Source organism: Megalobrama amblycephala, linkage group LG13 (assembly GCF_018812025.1).
Source record: "Megalobrama amblycephala isolate DHTTF-2021 linkage group LG13, ASM1881202v1, whole genome shotgun sequence".
Classification (NCBI taxonomy): domain Eukaryota; kingdom Metazoa; phylum Chordata; class Actinopteri; order Cypriniformes; family Xenocyprididae; genus Megalobrama; species Megalobrama amblycephala.
The window spans coordinates 15114159-15139246 of NC_063056.1; the positions used below are offsets into that span (position 1 = coordinate 15114159).

General features: G+C 36.7%; 1 protein-coding gene across 2 annotated transcripts in view; it reads left to right on the plus strand.

Annotated features, from left to right (window-relative positions):
* The first annotated feature begins 14461 nt into the window (after nucleotides 1-14461).
* creb5b (cAMP responsive element binding protein 5b) overlaps nucleotides 14462-25088 on the plus strand; it is an 88332-nt gene continuing 77705 nt past the window's right edge. For both annotated transcript variants that reach the window (XM_048152413.1, XM_048152414.1), the window contains exons 1-3: nucleotides 14462-14575; nucleotides 23381-23458; nucleotides 24801-24894. In XM_048152413.1, coding sequence (XP_048008370.1) covers nucleotides 23405-23458; nucleotides 24801-24894 — 148 coding nt within the window. In that variant the 5' untranslated portion in view covers nucleotides 14462-14575; nucleotides 23381-23404. The remainder of the gene's footprint in view (nucleotides 14576-23380; nucleotides 23459-24800; nucleotides 24895-25088) is intronic.

The following is a 25088-nucleotide window of genomic DNA, read 5'->3' on the forward strand; positions in this document are numbered from 1 at the left end:
TCCTTAAGACATTGTACGTGTCTTTATTTGTGATTATGCACTTGGGGGTGCTATTTGAAATCTTTAAGAAAGGACACTTCAAAATATGTCAAAACATCACATATTATTATAAAGATCTAAAGACTTTCTATAGACATTATGATTTTTATACTGTACAAACTGTATATTCTATCCCAAAACCCTAAACCCATCACAGAAATCTTTCTGCATTTTTACATTTTCCAAAAAAAAAAAAAAAACATAATTCAGTATTATTTATAAGCTGTTTTCCTCATAGGGATGAAAAGAAATTCCCCACAAGGTCAAAGATTTCTGGTATTGCCATCATTCTGGCGACATGTTGTTACCAGGACCACACACAAACACACACACACACACACACACACACACACACACACATTGGATAATTATTGCAGTGATTGTTATGTTTCTCTCTAGCATGTTGTATGTTTGGCAACAGTTCTTTTAACCCTTGATGAAGTGTGTAGCGTTTCATTTCCTAAACAACCATGTATTAAGACACATCATGGCCATATTCCAGGATGACAATGTCAAGATTGATCATGTTCAAATTGTGAATGAATGGTGAATTGGCACCTCTCAGTCCTTAAATTCACTGAAAGAGACTTTACAGAGTGCTCACCTCTTGCATTAACCATACAAGATCTTGACTAAAAATTGATGCACCTCTTGTTGACAATAGATGTTGTGATGTTTTTCCACGAAGAGGTGCATCAATTTTTGGTTAAGATTCTTCAGATATCAATAACATTATGACCACCTTCCTAATATTGTGTTGGTCCCCCTTTTGCTGCAAAAAACAGCCCTGATTCGTCAAGGCATGGACTCCACTAGACCCCTGAAGGTGTGCTGTGGTATCTGGCACTAAGATGTTAGCAGCAGATCCTTTAAGGGTGCGTTCACACTTGTAGTTCGGTTCGTTTGGTTAATTTGGTCCGGACCAAAGAAGAAAAAAAAAAACATTTAGTCCTGGTCCGATTAGCGTTCAGATTGGCAATTTTATCACCGAACCAAAAGATACCGAACCTTAAGGCATAGGGATACATTCACAACCTGACTGGTCGGATTTTATGACGTATTGCCTATTTTGAGACGGAACTTAGGGTGTTTTCACACCTATGGATCGCTTGTTTTGTTCCGAAACAGGGACTAAATTTGTTACAATGTTGCTTTTTAGGGGCCAAGCACCGAAGGTGCGGAGGCACCTATTGTTATTGTTGGCGTTCTTTTTATTATTATTCTTCTTCCGCTCTTGAAGTCTATGGCAGCCCATAGAACCGCTTGCGGGAAAGTTATGAAATTTGGCACACAGTTAGAGGACAGTCTGAGCTATGTCCATAGCAAATTTGGAGTCTCTAACTCAATCCCTCTAGCGCCACCAGCTGTCCAAAGTTGCACTTATGTTTATGTTAATAACTTTTGAACCATAAGGGCTAGAAACAAAATTCTTTTTCCTCTGATTCCTTGGGTCAAGTCGAATCGATCGCACCCTATGACGTCATTTTCCGTCATGAAAATTTTTTCCGCCATTTTGAATTTTCTGAAAAACATACTTTTTCGAATTCCTCCTAGGCCGTTACTCCGATTTTCACGAAAATTGAACCAGATCATCTTCAGACCATGCAGACAAAAAGTTATGGAATTCAAGTTGATTCCTCAAAGAGTTTTCGAAAAACTTGCGAATGTACGTAGTGCTTGCGAAAATAGACATAAGGCTGTATCTCCGCAAGGCTTTATCGTATTCAGACCAAACTTGGTACATGTCATCACAAGCATGACCTGAGGCAACATGCAGCGTTTCGGCGCAGTGCCACCTAGTGGTGCGGAGATATGAAAAATGGCTATTTTTGCTTATAACTTCTGATGGGTTTGGCCAAAAATCATAAATTTGGTCTCGTTGGATTCGGGGCATCATGCTGAGTTGAATGATATCCAATTTTCCCATATTGGACATTTTTGCCGTCGGCCATTTTGAATTTTGTGCTAAACTGCTGTATTTTACGAACGCATTAGCGTATCTTTACGAAACTCGGTATGGCTCATCAGCTCAATGCCCTGAAGGAGCCTGAAAAGTTTCGGAACAGCGCCACCTTGTGGTCAAAAGTTATAACAAAATTTTCAAAAATGCTAATAACTTTTTACTTTTTTAACTCATTGTAATGAAACTGGTCTCATTTGATTCGTTGGTTCATGCCAAGAACATAGATATCAAATTTGCCATAGTTGGCTGAACTTCCTGTCCGCCATATTGTTTTTCTTTAAAAACCTACTTTTTCGAACTCCTCCTAGACCGTTGCTCCGATTTTTACCAAAATCGAACCGTATCATCTTCAGACCATGCCGACAAAAAGTTATGGATTTCAAGTCGATATGTAAAACCGTTTTTGTATACTGGAGCAATGAATTTGAGGCATGATGTAAAACACACTCTTGAAGCTGTATCTCCGCAACGCTTTATCTTATTCAGACCAAACTTGGTACATGTCATCACAAGCATGACCTGAGGCATCATGCAGTGTTTCGGAGCAGCGCCACCTACTTTAGTGGAGATATGAAAAATTGTTATTTTTGCTTATAACTTCTGATGGGTTTGACCAAAATTCATAAATTTGGTATGGGTCATCAGGACAATGCCCTGAAGGAGCCTGAGAAGTTTCGGACCAGCGCCACCTTGTGGTCAAAAGTTATAACAAAATTGACAAAAATGCTAATAACTTTTTTTTCTAATTGCTCACTGCTGCTGTTGGTCTGATGCTCCCAGCCATGTTGGCTGGCTTCTTGTGCCGTTTTTGTGCTTGGCCCCATAATTGCTGCTTGCAGCTATATTTTTTCTTGGTTCGGTTCGCTTTCACATAGCAACATTTCGTTCGCTTTCACATAGCAACATTTCAAAGCGTACCAAAATGCGTTAGGCAAGTCACATGCGAGTAAAACTGTCCTCTTATTGGTCAGAATTTTCTCTGCGTCATCCATCAAAATAATGATTGACAAGTTCGCTCCATGAGTTTATTGTGGCTTTATTTGTAACTGTCGAGACACACGCAAACACTTTATAAATGTAGCCGTCTTTCCCGCTTTTAAATTATACTACATATATTAATGCTGCGGCAAATTCAAACGCGCTCTCTCTCTTTCTCTCTCGGTCCGTCTCTGGTTTCCCAGCGCTGTCTAGTAGTAGGCGAACTGTTGTCAGTGTGTCGAGAGAGACCATATACATTTTATAATGAAGCAGAGCGGGAAAAGGCTTTGTCGGGACAGCATTCTCGCACGGAGAAGTGCAAATACACAACAGAGGCGCTCGTTGGTTTTCAGCTATGGTAAATAATGTGCTCACTCACAGAATCAGACACTACCGCTTTTTATATCAAATTTCCCGTTATGAATTATGACATAATTTGGTTCGTTGGTCCGTTAACTGGGTCGGATTGCTTTCACATCTCAAGCGAACCGCTCCAGAGTTCGTTTGAAAGCGTACCGAGACCACCTCTTCAAGCAGGTCTCGGTCCGCTTGTTTGGTCCGCTTTTGGTGCGCACCCGAGTGCGATGCTGCTTTCACACCTGCCGAAACGAACCGCACCAAAGGGGGAAACGAACTCTGGTACGATTCAACCGAACTAAATGAGGCAGGTGTGAAAGCATCCTGAGCCTACTGAACATCCAAAACAATGCTGTTTGCTGAGGTAAATGCGCTCGTTGTGTGTGTGTGTGTGTGTGTGTGTGTGTGTGTGTAGCCTGCATGTGATGGTATTTTGGCCAACTGGGAACTCGTGAAGAGCTTATAAAATGAGTAAAGTAGTCAAAACAGCGGCGGGAATCCATCCGTCACACACACAAACTGCTGCGTGGAGACGCGCGTCTGATGCCTGTCATGGGCAAACTCGCGACTATGACAAGAAAAAAAAAGGATTCTGTCCTTTTTAGGGTCTTGTCTTCCCGTTTTTGGTCCATCTTTTCAGCGGTCTCGGTCCGCTTGTTTGGTGCGCACCAGGGTTCGGATGGCAGCGTTCACATGTTCAAATGAACCGCACTAACCGAGCAATCGCACCAGGATTCGTTTTAATCGAACCAAACATGACAAGTGTGAACGCACCCTAAGGGTGTTTTCACACCTATGGATCGCTTGTTTTGTTCCGAAACAGGGACTAAATTTGTTACAATGTTGCATTTTCTTCTTGGTTCGGTTCGCTTTCACATGGCAACATTTCAAAGCGTACCAAAATGCGTTTAGGCAAGTCACATGCGAGTAAAACTGCCCTCTTATTGGTCAGAGTTTTCTTTGCGTCATCCATCAAAATAACGATTGACAAGTTCGCTCCATGAGATTATTGTGGCTTTATTTGTAACTGTCGAGACACACGCAAACACTTTATAAATGTAGCCGTCTTTCCCGCTGTTAAATTATATAACGTACTACATTCATATTAATACTGCGGCAAATTCAAACGCGCGCTCTTTCTCTCTCTCGGTCTGTCTCTGGTTTCCCAGCGCTGTGTAGTAGGCGACCTGTCAGCGTGTCGAGAGAGACTACATTTTATAATGAAGGAGAGCAGGAAAAAGGCTTTGTCGGGACAGCATTCTCACACGGAGAAGTGCAGTTACACAACAGAGGCGCTCGTTGGTTTACATCTGTGGTAAATAATGTGCTCACTCACAGAATCAGACACTACCGCTTTTTATATCACATTTTCCGTTATGAATTATGATGTCATTTGGTTCGTTGGTCCGTTAACTGGGTCCGATTGCTTTCACATATCAAGCGAACTGCTCCAGAGTTCGTTTGAAAGTGTACCGAGACCACCTCTTCAAGCAGGTCTCGGTACGCTTGTTTGGTCCGCTTTTAGTGCGCACCCGAGTGCGATTGCTGCTTTCACACCTGCCCAAACGAACCGCACCAAAGGAGAAAACGAACTCTGGTACGATTCAACCGAACTAAATGAGGCAGGTGTGAAAGCACCCTAAGTCCTGTAAGTTGTGAGGCCTCCATGGATCAGACTTGTTTGTTCAGCACATCCCACAGATGCTCGATTGGATTAAGATCTAGGGAATTTGAAGACCAAATCAACACCTCAAACTCGTTGTTGTGCTCCTCAAACCATTCCTGAACCATTTTTGCTTTGTATTAGGGAGCATTATCCTGCTGAAAGAGGCCACAGCCATCAGGGAATACCTTTTCCTTGAAAAGTTGTACATGGTCTGCAACAATGCTTAGGTAGGTGGTACATGTCAAAGTAACATGGCAGGACCCAAGGTTTCCCAGCAGAACATTGCCCAAAGCATCACACTGCCTCCGCCGGCTTGCTTTCTTCCCATAGTGCATCCTGGTGCCATGTGTTCCCCAGGTAAGCGACGCACACGCACCCGGCCATCCACGTGATGTAAAAGAAAACGTGATTCATCAGACCAGGCCACCTTCTTCCATTGCTCCGTGGTCCAGTTCTGATGCTCACATGCCCACTGTTGGTGCTTTCAGCGGTGGACAGGGGTCAGCATGGGCACCCTGACTGGTCTGCAACTATGCAGCCCCATTCGCAACAAACTGTGATGCACTGTGTATTGTGACACCTTTCTATCAGAACCAGCATTAACTTCTTGAGCAATTTGAGCAACAGTAGCTTGTCTGTTGGATCGGACCACACGGGCCAGCCTTTGCTCCCCATGTGCATCAATGAGCCTTGACCGCCCATGACCCTGTCGCTGGTTCACCACCGTTCCTTCCTTGGACCACTTTTGATAGATACTGACCACTGCAGACTGGGAACACCCCACAAGAGCTGCAGTTTTGGAGATGCTCTGACCCAGTCGTCTAGCCATTACAATTTGGCCCTAATCCTTATGTTTGCCCATTTTTCCTGCTTCTAACACATCAACTTTGAGGACAAAATGTTCACTTGCTGCCTAATATACCCCACACACTAACAGGTGCCATGATGAAGAGATAATCAGTGTTATTCACTTCACCTGTCAGTGGTCATAATGTTATGCTTGATCTGTGTATATTTACACTTTATGAAAAAAAAAAAAAAAAAAAAAAAAAAATCAAAGAGAAACAATCAAAAAAATAAAGCTGAAATATATCATTTAAATCTATAATTGTTCTTTTTATTATAGTAGATTATTAGTTCACTATAGAAATGTTCTATTGCTATACAAAAGTTCCTCAATTTAACCTAAAATGAAAAATTGCTATTATTCGTAATGTAGGCCTATATGTACTTTTCTTCATTACCCATCATCTTTACATGATTTAGTTTTTATAGATGGTTTGACAATGTGGAGTTTGAAACCCACAAAACTGACTTTGTTTGCTTTGTAAATACAAAAAACTCTCTATATATCTTTCTATAAAGTAACTGTAAATAACGGTTCATATGAAGTCAAATGCAGTGCAGTAGAAATCCACATGATGGCAGTGTGAAATTACAAACGGAACTGTCCATTTCTACAGCTACGACAGTTCTGATCCTTATTATAACTAAGCAAAACAACCGATAAATAAACATTGTAGAACCACTGTACCATGACCAAAAAACATTGTAGTTCCACTTTTTTTGTAAAATAAAATACACCTACAATCTTATGTCAAATAAGATTGTAGTTGAATTCTGCTTCCAAAACTTTTGTTTGTTTGTTTGTTTGATATAAAAATCTACATTCAAAACATATATTTAATATTAATATTTGTATGAATTTGAGCTTCTGTAGGTCTATATTATCATAAAGCTCCCAAATAGGTTTCATCACTGTTTGTTTGTATAATCAAGCTTCTCATTTCTAATAATTCCCCCATTTGGCATTGTCTGCATGATGTGCGCATACAGTAGGGTTATGTTCAGTGTCCTATACATTTAGCTACATATAAATGAACTTCTTGAAGCAGAAAGGCCATAAATGGCCGTGTGGTCACTCAGATGACTCGATCACTATGGTGTTTCTCCGTCAGTAATAGAGAGCCCCAGTGGTGTGGACTACATTATGGCTGTTTTCTTTCCTCTTACTCGCGTTCACATCCATGTGCTTCATCCCTCTCTCTCCGCTCTCTCGCCGCCTCTGTTTTTCCATGATTTCCTGTTCACGTTTGTTGGCAGAAGTTGTTGGTGCTGGTGTTGTGCCCGGTACTGTGTAATGGGGAGCTTGTTGGGTTGGGCCCCATTTACTCACCACAGCAGAGCGAAGCATGGGCAGCTGTGCACCCTGATAGGTCTGCTTTTTCCAGCAGCGCTGGAGTTCGCTATGGGACATGTCTGTGAAAGCATTACATCATTGACTCACTCTGTTTTGAGGCTCTCCAGAGCTCACGGCCTTTAATTTTGCTTTCAATTCTGCAAATAGTCAAATTTGATTGGATGGTCAGTTGTCAACCTCAGTCTTTGCGATGGCTGAGGAGATTCAGATTATTTTGCTCAAGGCCACATTTGTGGGGGAAAGTTGAATCTCCGAAACAAACAATTTTTTTTCTCATTTAATGTATCGTGTTTTTTTTTGTGTGCCTATGATGTTAAAGGGTTAGTTCACCCAAAAATGAAAATAATGTCATTTATTACTCACTCTCATGTCGTTCCAAACCCGTAAGACCTTTGTTAATCTTCGGAACACATTAAGATATTTTAGTTGAAATCCGATGGCTCAGTGAGGTCTCCATAGCCAGCAATGGACATTTCCTCTCTCAAGATCCATTAATATACTAAAACATATTTAAATCAGTTTATGTGAGTACAGTGGTTCAATATTAATATTATAAAGCGATGAGAATATTTTTGGTGCGCCAAAAAAAAACAAAATAATGACTTATTTAGTGATGGCCGATTTCAAAACACTGCTTCATGAAGCTTCGGAGTGTTATGAATCAGTGTGTCGAATCATGATTCGGATCACGTGTCACCGCCAAACTGCGGAAATCACGTGACTTTGGCGCTCCAGACCGCTTCATGAAGCAGTGTTTTGAAATCGGCCATCACTATATAAGTTGTTATTTTGTTTTTTTGGCGCACCAAAAATATTCTCGTCACTTTATAATATTAATATTGAACCACTGTACTCACATGAACCGATTTAAATATGTTTTAAATATGTAGGTCTACATTAATGGATCTTGAGAGAGGCGAAGCGTCATGCTGGCTATGCAGGCCTAACTGAGCCATCGGATTTCAACAAAAATAACGAAGGTCTTACGGGTGTGGAACGGCATGAGGGTGAGTAATAAATTACATTATTTTCATTTTTGGGTGAACTAACCCTTTAACCGGAAGTAGATAACATTTCTAATGGTGCAAATATTTTATTTTAAAAAAAATGTTTTTTTTTTTTAGTTTAACCCTATAAAGCCTATACAGTATTTGTCTAAAAGTTGTCTTTTTAAATGTTATCTAAACTGTTCCATTTAAAAAAAAGAACTGAAAACGTATAAAACGAGTCACGATTGACTTGTTCACCTTAATTTATGTCTGTTCTCTCCACCTTATTGTCTTAAATCTGGTTCAAGACCACACAAATAGAAGCTATTCTGTGATGACTGATAGGGTAAAGACACTGCCCTTGAATATTTTGGTATTTCTAAGGTCCACAAAGTGTAATTCAGTCTCTTAATGTTACCAAACACAAACCCCCAGACCTCATTAAGGAAGTAAATGACATAATGTTCAGACACAACTATTACAAATACTGGCCTTCCCTCACTGGCAACGGGAAATACAGACCTCAGACGCACATGGCATCATGCCCTCACCACTGCAGTCATACTGTATAAACTACTCAGAAATGCTGTCGTTCATTATGTAATTTCTACATTGTTCCACTTCAAACAGTTCCAGTGCACTTTTTGTTGGTGGTGGAATAGTATTATAATGCACTGTGTGGTTTATAAACGCTTGAGTGTGGTGCAGTGGTAGGCCTAAAGCATGAAATCGCAATATATGAATAGAATAATTCCTAACGCTGGCTCAAAATTGACCAGTGTGAAACCCAGAATGACCTGGGATAATCTTTTTTTTGTTTGTTTTGTGAAAAACCCTCTGAAGATTCAGAATCTATAGATGTCCTTTTATAGTACCGGCAGAATACAGTGCAATTTCATCATGACATCACTTCCTCTGACATTAGAAAAAAACACAGGGCATCTTTCTATATCAAATAATGAGTTTCTTTCTAAAAGTGTCCTCCTGTGGTAGTCCACCACTTTGAGCAAAACAATGAGCTTTGTTGGGGGAGAAAGCATATGTTATTATACAAAGCTGTATATACTTCAACTTTCCATCCCTGCAGGCACTTGAAGACATGGAGATGATTCAACAGAGAGAAGTTGGAACATTCCGTCAAGATCATACTCTATGCTCTATATCTAATGATCATTCTTCAATTATTCAAACCTTCAAAATGCTGCTTAAACAAATCTGAATTAAGAAGTCAACCATGTATGTTTTTCTTTGTGATGTGCATATGATTTTTAGTTGCGTTCATGGGAATGTAAAATACATCTTGAATTATGACATAATACTGGATTCAAGCAACTATCAAAATCAGATACAGTTCTGGCTCTTGCGATACATCTGGTTATATGTCACGGTCAGCCACACACACACACACACACACACACACACACTGCTCGGCTGCATCTCAATGGCTTTGTTTTGACTCACTAAATCCTGAACAAACTCCTTGTATTCTGTAAATATAAACAAAATAATTATTTCTTTTTAATTTTGAGTTATTGCCCAACAAGGCCTCCATTATGCAGATGACATTTGATAAATTTGACATTGTTTTTTGTTTTTGTTTTACATCTCTTTTGTTGAATGCAGTGTTGATCATTGTGTGCAATTGGAATTATATAAATATGTGGATCCATTTAGAATACAACAAACAAACAAAAAAAACAAACAAACACACACACACACACACACACACACACACACATACACACACACAAATAACAGGCAAAGCCCCTTGTATAAATATGTGGACCCATTTACAATGCAACAAACAAACAAACAAACAAATAACAGGCAAAGCCCCTTGTATAAATATGTGGATTCATTTACAATGCAACAAACAAACAAATAATCACACAAACAAACAAACAAATAACAGGCAAAGCCCCTTGTATAAATATGTGGATTCATTTACAATTCAACAAACAAACAAACAAACAAATAATCACACAAACAAACAAACAAATAACAGGCAAAGCCCCTTGTATAAATATGTGGATTCATTTACAATGCAACAAACAAAACAAATAAAACACAAAAAAAAACAACAACAACAACAGACAAAACCCCTTGTATAAATATGTGGATCCATTTACAATGCAACAAACAAACAAACAAACATACAAACAAACAAACAAACAAACAAACAATCAATCAAATAACAGGCAAAGCCCCTTGTATAAATATGTGGATTCATTTACAATGCAACAAACAAACAAACAAAACAAATAAAACACACAAAAAAAAACAACAACAACAGACAAAACCCCTTGTATAAATATGTGGATTCATTTACAATGCAACAAACAAACAAATAATCACACAAACAAACAAACAAATAACAGGCAAAGCCCCTTGTATAAATATGTGGATTCATTTACAATTCAACAAACAAACAAATAATCACACAAACAAACAAACAAATAACAGGCAAAGCCCCTTGTATAAATATGTGGATTCATTTACAATGCAACAAACAAACAAACAAAACAAATAAAACACACAAAAAAACAACAACAACAACAGACAAAACCCCTTGTATAAATATGTGGATCCATTTACAATGCAACAAACAAACAAACAAACATACAAACAAACAAACAAACAAACAATCAATCAAATAACAGGCAAAGCCCCTTGTATAAATATGTGGATTCATTTACAATGCAACAAACAAACAAACAAATAATCACACAAACAAACAAACAAATAACAGGCAAAGCCCCTTGTATAAATATGTGGATTCATTTACAATGCAACAAACAAACAAACAAACAAACAAACAAAACACAAATAAAACACAAACAAACAACAACAACAGACAAAACCCCTTGTATAAATATGTGGATTCATTTACAATGCAACAAACAAACATACAAACAAACATACAAACAAACAAACAAACAAACAATCAAATAACAGGCAAAGCCCCTTGTATAAATATGTGGATTCATTTACAATGCAACAAACAAACAAACAACAGGCAAAAGCCCTTGTATAAATACATGGATTCATTTACAATGCAAAAAAACAAACAAACAAACAAATAACAGGCAAAACCCCTTCTATAAATATGTGGATCCAGTTAAAATAATGCAATTGAATGAATGAATGAATGAATGGGAAAAACCTTGTGTATTTAAAATATTTATTCTACTTCTAGAAGTGCAGTTTATTTTCTATTTATGCATAGTTTTACATGAATATATATATAAAACTGATAGACATAAACTATAGAGGCCATAGATAGATGCCTTTATAAGTGTCTGTGAATCACCTGCACTGATGTTCTCCCTAACCATTCCAAGCTTATGAATGCGGTTCTGGGACATGTTTACAATCAAAGGTGAATCTAGTTAAGTTCAAGGTGAGTATAAGTCAAAGGGCTGATTAAACACATGATCTCTCGACTGTGTTTGTTAACAATGAACCTCATCTTTGGATGAGGTTTTCTGAAGTCTTCTGTCTCATGTGAATCAACGCTCTGATATCAAATTGCAATCAGGTTTCAGCTGTTCTCAAGTTGCGGTTCCTGGGATCGGACATCTTAAGTGCAAATTTGTTATTATTCAGGAAAATTGAGTGTAATCTGCCATAATGACTGATTGTATGGCACATGAAGAATAAGGCTTGTGTATACAATTTTAAAATGACTTTGGGAAAAGGCCAATACAAAACAACTGACAATGTACACTACTGGTCAAAAGTTTGGAATGATTAAATTTTTTATTTATTTATTTATTTTTTTGCAAGAAGATTTGCATATACTCAACAAGTAAACAAAAATACAATAAAATGGCAATATTGTAAAATATTATTACAATTGAAAATGACTATTTCTATATTAATATATTTTAAAATGTAATCCTGTGATGGCAAAGCTGCATTTTCAGCAGTCAATTCTTCAGTCTTCAGTATTGAAAACATGCAGTTAATTTAAATCATAATAATATTTTACAATATTACTGCTTTTAACTCTATTTTTGATCAAATAAATCTAGCCTTGGTGAGCATATTTCTTCAAAAACATTAAAACAATCTTAATTATTCCAAACTTTTGACTGGTAGTGTAAATCAAATGTTTAATTTGAGAAGAAAAAATCGAACCCAATTAGACCTGACATTAAAATGACACTTTTTCACCTCTTCCTAAATTCAGCTCTGCAAGACGTTCAGGGACAGACTAACCTGCCATGCATTAGAGATAAAATCCTTTAAAGTGTGGGGTCAGTGACCCATCACTGACTGTGCACTTATGCCACTTACTGCACCGCTCTCCCACGGGATGATGTCTGGATCGCTGGGAGAAATATATAGACCATAAAGGAACAAAAACTGTCATAAAGCTTTGATTAAGGCCCAGGTTAAAAGACACAGGCAAGCGAAACGGCTGAGTTATGACGGCAGTTGAGGCTAGCGTTATTGTTCCCGTGACAGAGCTCTTAGCACTGGTGGCTCATAGTAAACAGCTCCTTTCCGAGGAGCAGACAGTCATTAATCGCCGAAGCAATCCCAGACTCCTCCAGTGTACCCCTGGCATCAGAAATCACACTGCCGCCACCAGCACGTTCACTAAAGCTTGAAAGGTTGTGACTCTGTCTACTCTCAGCTGCATGTGACTCTTTTTATTTTTACCCTATTATGGCTGACGTGTCAGTTTAACAGATGAACCTCATGACCATTTTCTTTGCTATACTGTCTTTTGCAGGTAAAAATATACTCATAAAATGACAATATATTGGATTAATAGTTCTAGAACAGTTTTAATAGCTCTATTACTTTTTTTAATGTTGTATACAGAGGATTTGGGCTCATTAGTCAGTAATAATGTTTCTGAAAGTCATGCTATCTATGGGAATTGTTTTATGAGGTAATTTCGTGTCAAATCATACGATGTGAATTGTACAAAGATGTGAAATGAAGGTTCTCCTCTAACCCCACCCCTAACCCTAAAACCTGTCGTTGAGGCGTAAGCAGATCTTACGAAAACATATGAATGATCAGAAGAATTCATACAAATAGCCATCAGTTTGCCAAAACCTAAATACACTGTAAAAAGAATTGTTGTTTTAAACTTAAAAAAGTAAGTTTCCTGGTTGCCTTAAAATTTTGAGTTCATTGAAATTAAAAATTTGAGTTAATACAATAAAGGCAACTGGTTTAATTAACAGTAACTCAAAATATTATGTTATCTAAACCACATTAATTATCTAAGTTGATTTGACAAAAGAAAAAATGTTGTGATAAATCATGAAAATTATTTTTTACAGTGTAGTTACACATAGCCATGAGCTGTGTTGCAATTGTTGTTTCACATTTTTGCCTTTTAAAATCTTATATGACTTTGAATCTATTTTTTTTTTAAGTCCATGGTTAATTTTCTACATATGTTATTCTATTTGGCAACATTTGACTGCATGTACACCTTGTGAATTCTTTAATAGCATTTAATACATTTTAATAAATGTACATATAGGCCTATATTTTGTAATACCTGTTCACAGAGAGAATTAATAGAAAGTAGGCCTACTGAATGTCTCAGAAATAAACAAAGGTATTAGTTTGTTTGTCCCTTGATGCCACCTGCATCGCATTACGTCTGCCTGGCAATTATCTGCAGACAAAGGAGTCAGAGCTTTGATTCTGTAACACCATCTTCTAAATTCAACACTTGCAGGCAGACATAATCCAGCCAATAATTTATTTACCCATGACACTTTCATTATTTAGTAAGCACAGAGGCACAGGCAAGATGTGTACAATTAACAGACCTGGATAACTGAGCTGAGACGTTCGGTGTCTTTAGTGCACGCCATATCTCTCCTGTCAAAAACAGGTCAATCAAATCATTTAATTACGTCATCAGCTTTACCGGTTAGTTGTTCATAATATATATTTTAAAAGTAGATAAACTAATGATATTTTAAACATTTTTCATTTGTGGTGTTATCAATATAACAATTTACCTAAACTTTATTTAGTTGTTTAATTATCAATAATTGAAAAACATTAGGCTATAGAATGAATTTGTATCTCATGATCATAGCTTTTTTCAATAACAGCAGTTTATGATTCTGACTCACTGCTGCGAACAACAACAACAACAACTTGAAGTCAGACAGATGTTGGTGTTGCCGTCCGGCCGCCACACCCACTGGTCCTGACCCCGCCCCGCCTGCCCCTCTCGCCCCGCCTCTACGAGGGACCGCAATGATTTAGAAGTTCAGGAATCCCACGTGACGTCACCAAAGGGTGATGTAATGCTTCTCTAAATAGATCGTATTGTAATCTTTCCTCAGTCCAACGTGGTTCCTTCAGAAAGTGTGCTGCATCTTCTCCAGACTTCTGCGGTGAGTTGTTTGAGTTGTTTTTCATGCCGATACATCCATTCCTTCGCATTCACATGCACTTGCCGAGTCGGTGCCATTGAAATAGTCATTCTCTTGAGCCCGAAGAAGTGACAAGTTGTTAGAGATTCACATTAACAGATTTCATGTACTTTTACAGACTCTGTCTGTACGCGTGAAGTCGTTCATGTTTCATGCAGAAAAGTAAACACACTCAACATGATTGATTATTTTCGGATCTCCAGGGATTGTTTGCATGTAACAGCTTTGCGCGCTGTCTTTGCTTTGAACAGCCAAATTGCGCGTTAAGGCATCGTGTCGCATTAAATAACTAGCTTAATCTTGATTCTGGTCTCAAACTTAAGTCGTTGTATTTTGCAAAACTTTACGCGGAGTCGGTAGTTGTTAGTTTGCGCGCATGAAGCTGTCAAACACGATGCGTTTCAACAGTTTTTACTTGTGCGTGCATGTGTTTGTATGTGCATGTGTGTGGCAAGCTGTTTTAACACTTATTCCGCTAACTAACTAATTTTTATGTTACTACTTATCTCTAATTAGCCTAATACTAAGTAACCTAGCTGTGCCTAGTATATTTTTCATTTTCACTAGTAACTTATTCATTGATAGCTACTTTTAGTGTTAGTAACTATTCAAATAGTATCTGTTCCAGTTTTTCTGGTATCTGTAATTGAATAGACATTCATTATAGACTAGTGTCGTTTTGTTTTTGTAAGTATATAAAGTAGCCATTCAGACTATGCATTAGCGAATATGAGTAAAAATACAGTTCTTAACAGTAAGATAAGAAATGTTACTTGTAACAATAGTAATAAATAGGTACTTGGTACTAATAAATAAGTACTAGTAATACTGGAATATATAGTAGGAGTAGCTACTGTTAGAATGGTTCTTAGTAACTAACAATATTTAGTTACTGTAATACTTACAGTATTAGAATAGGTACCGGCAACAATTAGAATACTCAGTAGTCTGAAATGAATAGTTGATACTTGAACCAGATCCGAAGTAGAATCCAGTGGCTTAACAATGCAATTTGTTTTCAGTAACAATGGGATAGGTATTCAAATAAGCAACGAATATGTACTAGTGAATAACTGAAAAAAGATTCTTGTCGCTACTGGGTTACTTGCAAGTGGAAAGAAGAACTAATAACAAAAATATATTAGTTGTTTTAAAAGAATAAGTGTTAAAATGGCTTGCCACAGCGTCCTTTCGCGCTGTGACACAAGTGTTCTGCATTGTTCCTTTGAAGCGGTCCGTCCGCGAGAATTAGTTTGTAGCGTTGAACCTGTTTTGTTTCATTCATCAACACGCAGAAACTGTCTAAAAACTACTGCACCTCTATGTATTTTCCCGTTTCGACAAGAGCTATCGCGACTCTCAGAGGGTTCCCAGTCCGCTCTTTTATAAAGGTTGACTTAACGCATACACGCATGTATGAATCTTTACACTGAATCACACGTTTTTATTTTGTAACACTGTAACAAGAAAGCGATGTATCGACGCATGACGTCATAATGCAGGCCAGTCAGACTTTGATTAACCGTCCAGATATTGAGGGTTTCAGCGGTTTGTGCTGACGAGGCAAACTCTCTTCTAAAAGCCTAAATGCTTAAAAGATTTGAATCCACTGACACGTTTGTCTGGGTTCTTTTCAAATGTGTTTGTAAGAAAGTACTGCAAACAATTGTATGTTAAAAGTATATTAATAAGCATATATTTGCAAATCGACTTCATACAGGGAGGAAAATTAAAATATGAATTCTATCACATTGTTTAGATTGGAGATTTAACAAGTTCACCTAAAAATGTAAAGTCTGCCTCATTTACAAACCTGTATTAGTTTCTATGGAACACGAAAAGAGATGACAGCACCAGTCATTTTCAGTGTATGGAAAAAAAAATCAATGAAAGTAAAGGGGAACTGAAGCTGTCAGTCCTTAGCATTCGGTCTACATGTCTCCTTTTGTGTTCCACAAAAGAAAGATAGTCATACAAGTTCGGAATAACATGAGAGTGAGCGAATTACTGAACTTGTAGCTTGATTTATGTGAACTTGATTAGAAACATCTGTGAAATACACCATATTGTCAGCTGTTAATCTAATAAAATTAAGTGACTGGTAAAAATAAATATGTTTTATACTACAGAAATTTCAAAATGCGTTATAATATGTGGTGTATGATAACATAAAAAGTTTTAATCACAAATGACGTTTTCATTTTGCCATCACAACAACAAAGTTCCGATACAACGTTCATTTTTCAAATGTTTGTACCTCCGGTATCAAAGTCAGCCTGAAGTTCTCTGTAAGTTTATGTTTGAGAAGATGTGACGACTGACAGTGATTGAAGGTTGCCTTTGTGGGGCCCCTTCTTCTGTTCATTATGAGAGGTTTATGGCATCCTTTGCATTGTCTGTATGTTTCTTATTCCTTGCCCCGGGCCCTGTGCTGATCCTACCTTGAACCTTTGCTGCCAAAGGCCTGCGGAGGACGGGGGGGAGGTTGGATTTGAATTGCGGTGCAAGTTTGTGCTTGCTGTAACCTTCACCGCCCTCCTTCTCCCCTCGGCCTGCGCACCATACTGTTTGAATTCAAATGTGTAGCAGAGGAGAAAGTTCCTCGCCGGTTCCCTGTGAAACTGTACTCCGGTCCCCTAATCCTCCTCGGCTGCCACATTGGGCCGTTCTAAATTTGAAGTGTAACGAAATTTCCTGTGTTAAATGAAAACACCGGTGAAATAAAAGCCAAGCAGTGTATGACCACCGGTGAGCAAACATCTCACACCTGGCCTCGTGTCACATGGGGATATTGAGCAGTTTAGGTGGCTAAAAGTCTTGCTGGAGGGTGGAAATGATACGGTAATATTTTTCATAAAAATGAATGAAGTGCATAATCCTATGTTTAAACGAACAGGTTTGATGACAGTCTTTGTAGTGCGGATTTCGCATGTTGGAGAACATGCATAGTGGAAATGTGGAATATTGCTGCAGGCGTCTGATTGTGTTGCACTGTTGGTTTTGCTTTTGGAATTAGGCCAGATGATATCACAAGACAGCATATCTCAGGTCTTGTAACATTTGAGAACAGCATACTTACAATAATTACAATACATCTTCAAATCTTGACTGATACGGAGAGAAGTTTGTAAAGTTTAAGGCTAGATAAGGACACGGCTACATGTTCCTTACTATTAAGGTGAATAGTTAAAGTCAACATGAAATCAAAAATGACCATATTTAACACATTCGTGGTCTTTATTTTGAATGATTCATCGGTGCACCTTATTCCAAAGAACAAAAGGTTTGGGCTTGGTTTCATCAAAATGACCTTCCTGTAGCTCAAAATTTAGAGCATTGCGCCAGCAACGCAAAGGTCATGGGTTCAATTCCCAGCGAAAGCAGGAACTGATAATATATTTATATTTACTGATATAAAATATATTTATTCTAAGTGGGAACTCTGTGTAATTCATTCTGTGAATTAATTCAACCTGAGAGGGAAGGAATGTTTACAATGGTCATAGACATTTTTTTAACTTTTTATTTTATTAGATATGTCTTGTTTCACAGGTGACAATATTGTGCATTTCACAGATAATTATATGAAATGATAATCAGGTTCACATAAATCAAGTTATAAACTGAATATCTAATAATTTAATCAATCTCATGTTATTCCGAACTTGTATGACTTTCTTTTTTCTTAAAACCTTGAATCCAACGCAAGTCACTTTGGATAAAAGGGCTAAAAATAACGATTTACTCCACCTCTGAAATGTCTTTCCTTTTCAGCTGAGCAAAGGGTCCAATAGAGACGTCACTATCCGATCAGTTACTGATGGATAAAATCAAGTCCCAATCCTACATTTCTAACTCGTTTAATATCGCATTTCACTCAGAAATAAATCACATTATGGAAATAAAATAGTTCACTCAAAAATGAATATTCTGTCATAATTTACTCACCCTGATGTTGTTCCAAACCCTTACGACTTCTGTGGAGCATAAAAGAAGATGTTTTGAGAAATGTCTGTTTTTACATCCATACAGTGAATGTCAATAGTAACCAAATTTGTTTGGTTACCAAGATTCTTCAAAATATCTTCTTTTGTGTTCTGCGAGAGAAAGTAGTAAAACAGGTTTGCAGCGACATGTGGGTGAGTAAATGATGACAATTTTTTTTTAGATGAACTGTCCCTTTATTATAACAAAATAGTAGGGGTGTAACAATATATTGTGTCATAGTATATCACAATACAAAAATGCAACAATATTGTATCGTGGATAGTGACAATATGTGCATAGTTCACCCAAAATGAAAAGAGATTCATTTTGGAAAAGAAAATTCAAGTATACAGAGTTTTAGTGTCAGTATTACTTTAAACTACTATATAGAATGTTGAATATAATGTAAAATAATGCAATGTGGGAATATTTGTGGGTCCTGATAATGCCAAATGTCTTATGTTACCAGTAAAAAGTGGCTTACATAATTTTAAATATATCTAGTAAGTGACAGAGTGCAAATATATATATATTTTTTAAAAAAGTGTTTCAGCATTAGAATCATGAATATTTTTATTGTGGTGTCACCATTGTCCTGTGCATTGGGTTACCAGCACCAAGCCTATTCATTTCCACTCCCAATGTAATACTAAATTTAGCATTTTAATCAACAGCACATTTTTTGTTATCCTTTTACCATATGTCTTGGAGTATGGCATTAATATTGTATCGTGAGTTCAGTATCGTCATATGACATAAGGGTATCGTTACCCCTAAAAAAATAATTCTGGCAAAAATTTCAATCTCATTTAGTGACACTTAGAGCTTGCAAGGTTGGATATTGAACAGTAAAAATTGCCATTTTCAAATAGCAATTAACAATGAGAAGAAATAAGCAAGATCAAGAAAAAAGTGAGAACGGAGTAAGACAGATGCGGTAAAGACTTGGAGAGGCAACTTTCTGAAAGCTGTGTGTTAGTGACTTGTCATTTAGCAGACGTGTTCTTGATGTCAGTTCGCTTACAGAAACACCCTGTCCAGACCATGTGTCCCCAAGGGCGGCGTGTCAGAAACCGCCTGGAGGGGCTCTACCCCAAGGCCGGACTGTAAGGAAAAAGATGTCTGGTTAACATAACGGCAAATTTGCATGTTTTGACTGCATGGGAGGAAACAGTTGACTAGACCAATCGGACAGGAAAAAAAATCCACATGCAAATCGTGTATGAAAGCGTTCACACAGCAGGGCTCATGCATATCCAAGCCTGAAGCATTTGAATTCATACTCTTCATGTTTTCATCTTTTCAAAGTTTGAACGTGTTTATTTTCCACACGTTTGGAAAGTGTTTGTTAGCTGTCTAAGCGGTGTGTCAATACGTAGCCACAGTCATTAGGCTGTTTTGCTGCTGTATATGAAGGGGACTCGACTCTGGCTGTCATGGACTATTACAGCTGTGTCTCATTAGGCTGTTGCAGACCATAATACTGTTACTCTTTTGCACAAAACTTACATAAGGGTGCTGTAAAATTCCTAAAACAGGTGTTAGAAACATTGGTCAAGTTTATGATCACCTGTGATGCACAACATACAGTCAAATTCTGCAACACAGTGTTTCACTGTTGCGATAAAATAGTCATAAGCATTTGATGCACAACATACTGGTCCAGTTGATCAATCAGAGCATTTGCACTTTTCAGAAGAAGGGCTTCATACAATGTAAAGTATATGTGAAAAATTTTTTTTTTTTTTTTTTTTTTTACATTCAAGCACAAAAACCTATTCTAGTAGACCCCCAAAAAAACAAAATCAAGATTTAATGGCAAAATATGTCCTCTTTAAATATTTTGTTAAATTTGGTAATGCCAATTTAAAAAAAAAAAAATGTAGTTCAAGTTTACACATTTAAATTCATTACATAGAATTCCAATAATCCAACGCAAAAACGTCCATAGATTCCATCTTGGTCTGCTTTTTACATTCTTATATATTTATTTTAGGAATGCAGGGGTGGAAATAGGAACATACAGTCAGAATCACACACCCAGACACCCTATAGATCATCACCTGTTGAATAGAATGAGACTGAAGCACAATTGGTGTCTGATATATTCCACAGAATCACGCTCTGATCCCCATGGCGACAGTAGTAGAGGGCTCAGCGTGGGCCCACATAAGAAAACCATGGCAAACTACGTCCCATCAGCATCAGAGGAGCAGGCCGATTACACTCCATGTGCGTGAAACTGAATGACTGGCATACCGTTCCATTGTCAGTCTGTCATCCATGGCATTTAGCAGCATCATGGCACTGAACAAGGGATTCCAGTGCTCATGGTGAGCTGTAACGGAGAGAGAGATTTGTCATTGAAATGTAATCACCACTTGTGAAACGGACACTAGAAATAGTTCAGAGTTTTGTCATTGTAATGAAACATTTTTATGCTTTATTGCCCTCTCTGTAATTTGTCACCCTGGCAGTTTGCTGTGTTGCCACACATTATCACCCTGTTGGATAGAGGCATAGACTATATTTCACCATTAACAATTTACTAAACACGCATGCACACACAGTATTAAGTTAAAAAAGATGAAAAACATATCAGTGTTGTACTACTGTCCTGATATTTATACTGAAGAAAAAAATATCATAAAAGGATGAAAAAACTTTATTGTGTAGCTTAACATAATATTTTATTGTTATTTCTTAGAAAGAAATATGCAAAATATAAATATTTGAATAACTTAATACAAGTATAATAAATATAATACAGAAAATTATATCATATAGTAAATTATATCATAAAGATGATCTCTGAAAATCCTCAAGACTATGTCATGGCCAGGTTAGTTCAGGTGGTTATATATATATATATATAATATATATATAACCACCTGAACTAACCTGGCCATGTATATATATATATATATATATATATATATATATATATATATATACACTACCGTTCAAAAGTTTGGGATCGGTAAGATTTTTAATATTTTTAAAAGAAGTTTCGTCTGCTCACCAAGATTGCATTTATTTAATTATAAATACAGTAAAACAGTAATAGTGTGAAATATTATTACAATTTAAAATAACTGTTTTCTATTTGAATATATTTTAAAAAGTAATTTATTCCTGTGATGGCAGAGCTGAATTTTCAGCATCATTACTCCAGTCTTCAGTGTCACATGATCTTTCAGAAATCATTTTAATATACCGATTTTTTTTTCAGGATTCCTTGATGAATAGAAAGTTCAAAAGAACAGCATTTATCTGAAATACAAAGCTTTTGTAACATTATACACTACCGTTCAAAAGTTTGGGGTCAGTAAGAATTTTTATTTGTATTTTTTTTAGAAGAATTTAAAGAAATTAATACTTTTATTCAGCAAGGATGCATTAAATCGATCAAAAGTGACAGTAAAGACATTTAAAATGTAACAAAAGATTATATTTCAAATAAACGCTGTTCTTTCTATTCATCAGAGAATCCTGAAAACAAAAATATTGTACACAAATATTTTGTAAATTTGTACACAATAAATGTTTCTTGAGCAGCAAATCAGCATATTTCTGAAGGATCATGTGACACTGAAGATGGAGTAATGATGCTGAAAATTCATCTTTGCCATCACAAGAATAAATTACATTTTCAAATATTTACTGTATTTTAAATTAAATATGTTATATTATGTATGTATGTATTAAATATGAATATGAATACATACATAATATAACATACACATTTAATTAAAAATACAGTAAAAAACCTATTTGAAAATATTTTACTGTATTTTTTAATTAAATATGTATGTTATATTTTATATGTATATGTATATATTTAAATGTATATATATTGCACCCTTTTTGTGATACTTAGATACTAGTGATAATTAAGCATACATGATTTATCTTGTTTAACATGCTTATTTTGTTTTCATTTGCCATATCCAGCAAAGTAAACTATCAGATTCAAGTATAATTCTCACAAAACTGTATTTTCTGGAGGCTTTTATCAAGGTAAATGTAGGTGTCTTTCCAATAAACGAATATATATATATATATATATATATATATATATATATATATATATATATATATATATAATATACCTTTTATATACCTTTTTTGATGTGTTCAAGGTGTAAGCAAATTATGTCATTACTTTGGTGCTTACACTACATGACATTTTTAAAGTGAATAAATTCAAACTGTTAAATTGTATAAAAATTTTCAAACAATATGAAGAATACAAAGAATGCATTTCTAAATTTTTAAAAGGTGTTTCCTTTTCTTTATCTTGGACATTCTTTTTCGTCATTGACCCACCCAATACAAAGTCATGGCTGGTGAAGTATTAAAAGGGCAGTTTAGGTGTCAAAAGAGTTGCTAATGACTGGCAGTTCACTGATACGTTGACCTCGGTGCCGTGTGTCTGGGTTAGCCACAGACTTGCGTGCACAACACAGAGAGGATAGTTTACATCTTACCCTGTGGTCAGCGCCGGCTCCATGGCGACGAAGGAGCAGGGTGACACTTTAGGGGTCAGTTTTAGGCACTCAAGCCTCCTTCCCTGAGTTTAGACTAAACCATTACAACTCCTAATGCCCTCTCCCAGGGCGCAAGACACTGAATACTCGCTGAGATTCCGTCAAAGCCTCTTCAGGAACCACGGAGTTGGCTATCACTGGCACACGATACATTAGTGACATAATGTGAGCGGGTCTTTATCCTGGAGGCGCCCCTGATTTGAATTTCTCTCCTTTGCTTTGTGTTCAGGTATATGAGGAGCCAGTGACAGTGATGAACTCCGAGCAGGAAAGGCCGTTCGTGTGCAGCGCCCCGGGCTGCTCTCAGGTGAGTCCGATAAGACAATGGCAAAGACGAACGGTCCTGTAACTCGAGAAAGCTCCTTCTCAATGTGAAACTGCGCCACAGACAACAACAGTGAAATGGTATCTTGTTGAGGCAAATGAAATCCACTGGGTCTTTATAAGATTCTTGGCTTTGTATTTCTTTGGATGAGGTGGAATCCTTATAGATATGGTAAATAATCTCTCTTTTAATGCATATTTTCCTCTAGCTCCACCATTACACTGGTTCTCAGTGGGGTTATAGTTAACTAAAACTGAAACTAAAATCACTTGAAATAAAATTAACTTAAACTGAAATAAAATAAATGCAACATTTTGCATTTTCATTGAATTTAACTTGATGTACTACAATAGCTAAAACTAAAACTAAAATAAAAATTAATAAAAATATATAGACACATAAAAAAAAAACATACAGCAAAATGCCTGACAAAACCACATAGCAAAATGACCAACTAAAATTAAAATAAAAACAGAAAATATAAACCTAAAAAACCTTTTATTTTATGTTATATTAATAATTTATTTGATTTATTTATTCTTTTATATATTATAATACAATTATTATTATAAAACAACTATAATAGTATCTCAAACCAGTTCTAAACTGTTTTTCTTCAGAACCCAGACTTTATAATAGCAACCCAAAACAACAACAAAATTGCTTATTATAAGTTAAAAAGTAATAAAAACTGTACTTTAGGCCTAACAATATGCACAAGTATTGATATGACAAATAAAAAATTGTCAAAAATAAACTTTTTTTATACTGCAAAATACAGATTTTGATTGGATGCACAGCCTATGATGTCATGAACCAAAGATATTAAAAGTGCTTTCCCTGCTTTTTTAAAAGTATATATATTTTCTATATATTTTTTTGCATTTAGCATTATCTTTCTCTTCTTTCCGCAGTCAAAACACACCTGCACCACAGATTTGGGCCACAATCCACCTGTTTTGAACCGCTGCACATTTAGACTAGGCCTGTCACAGTCTGTCTAAGCACGTTGGTTCATGTGGACCATTTACAGATACAATATACCTTTCAAGAGTGCTCTTAAACAGCAATAAAGATAATGTAATTACGATAATGAGGAGGTATTTTCAATCAGAAGTGTGTTATTGTAATCAGTCCAGACAGACGGTTTATGCCTAAGGCTCAGTCCTGTTGTACAAAGTTGTAAGTCAGTATAACGTTGGCAAAAAGTCACTAATTGTAAGATTCTGTTTTTCAGTAACACAGAATGGAAAGAAAACAAGCCTCTGCTTTTTATTGTGTTTAGTGTGATTAAATCGCAACCAGTTGTTTCCATGTTCTCCAGAGGTTCCCTACGGAGGATCATCTAATGATTCATCGGCACAAGCATGAAATGACCCTCAAATTCCCCTCCATCAAAAATGACAACATGCTGTCAGGTGAGACAGACCTCACACACACACACACACACACACTCTTAGACAGCTCATGTGTGAGTCTCCTCTTAGCGTCTGTCTTTGATTAGGTGTATTAGGCAGGACGCATGACTTGGCAAATGCGTAGGTGTAGTTTTAAATGCAGAGCCATGTGGCTAAAATAATATTTGTGCTGTGCTCTGCCTCACTCCCCTAAT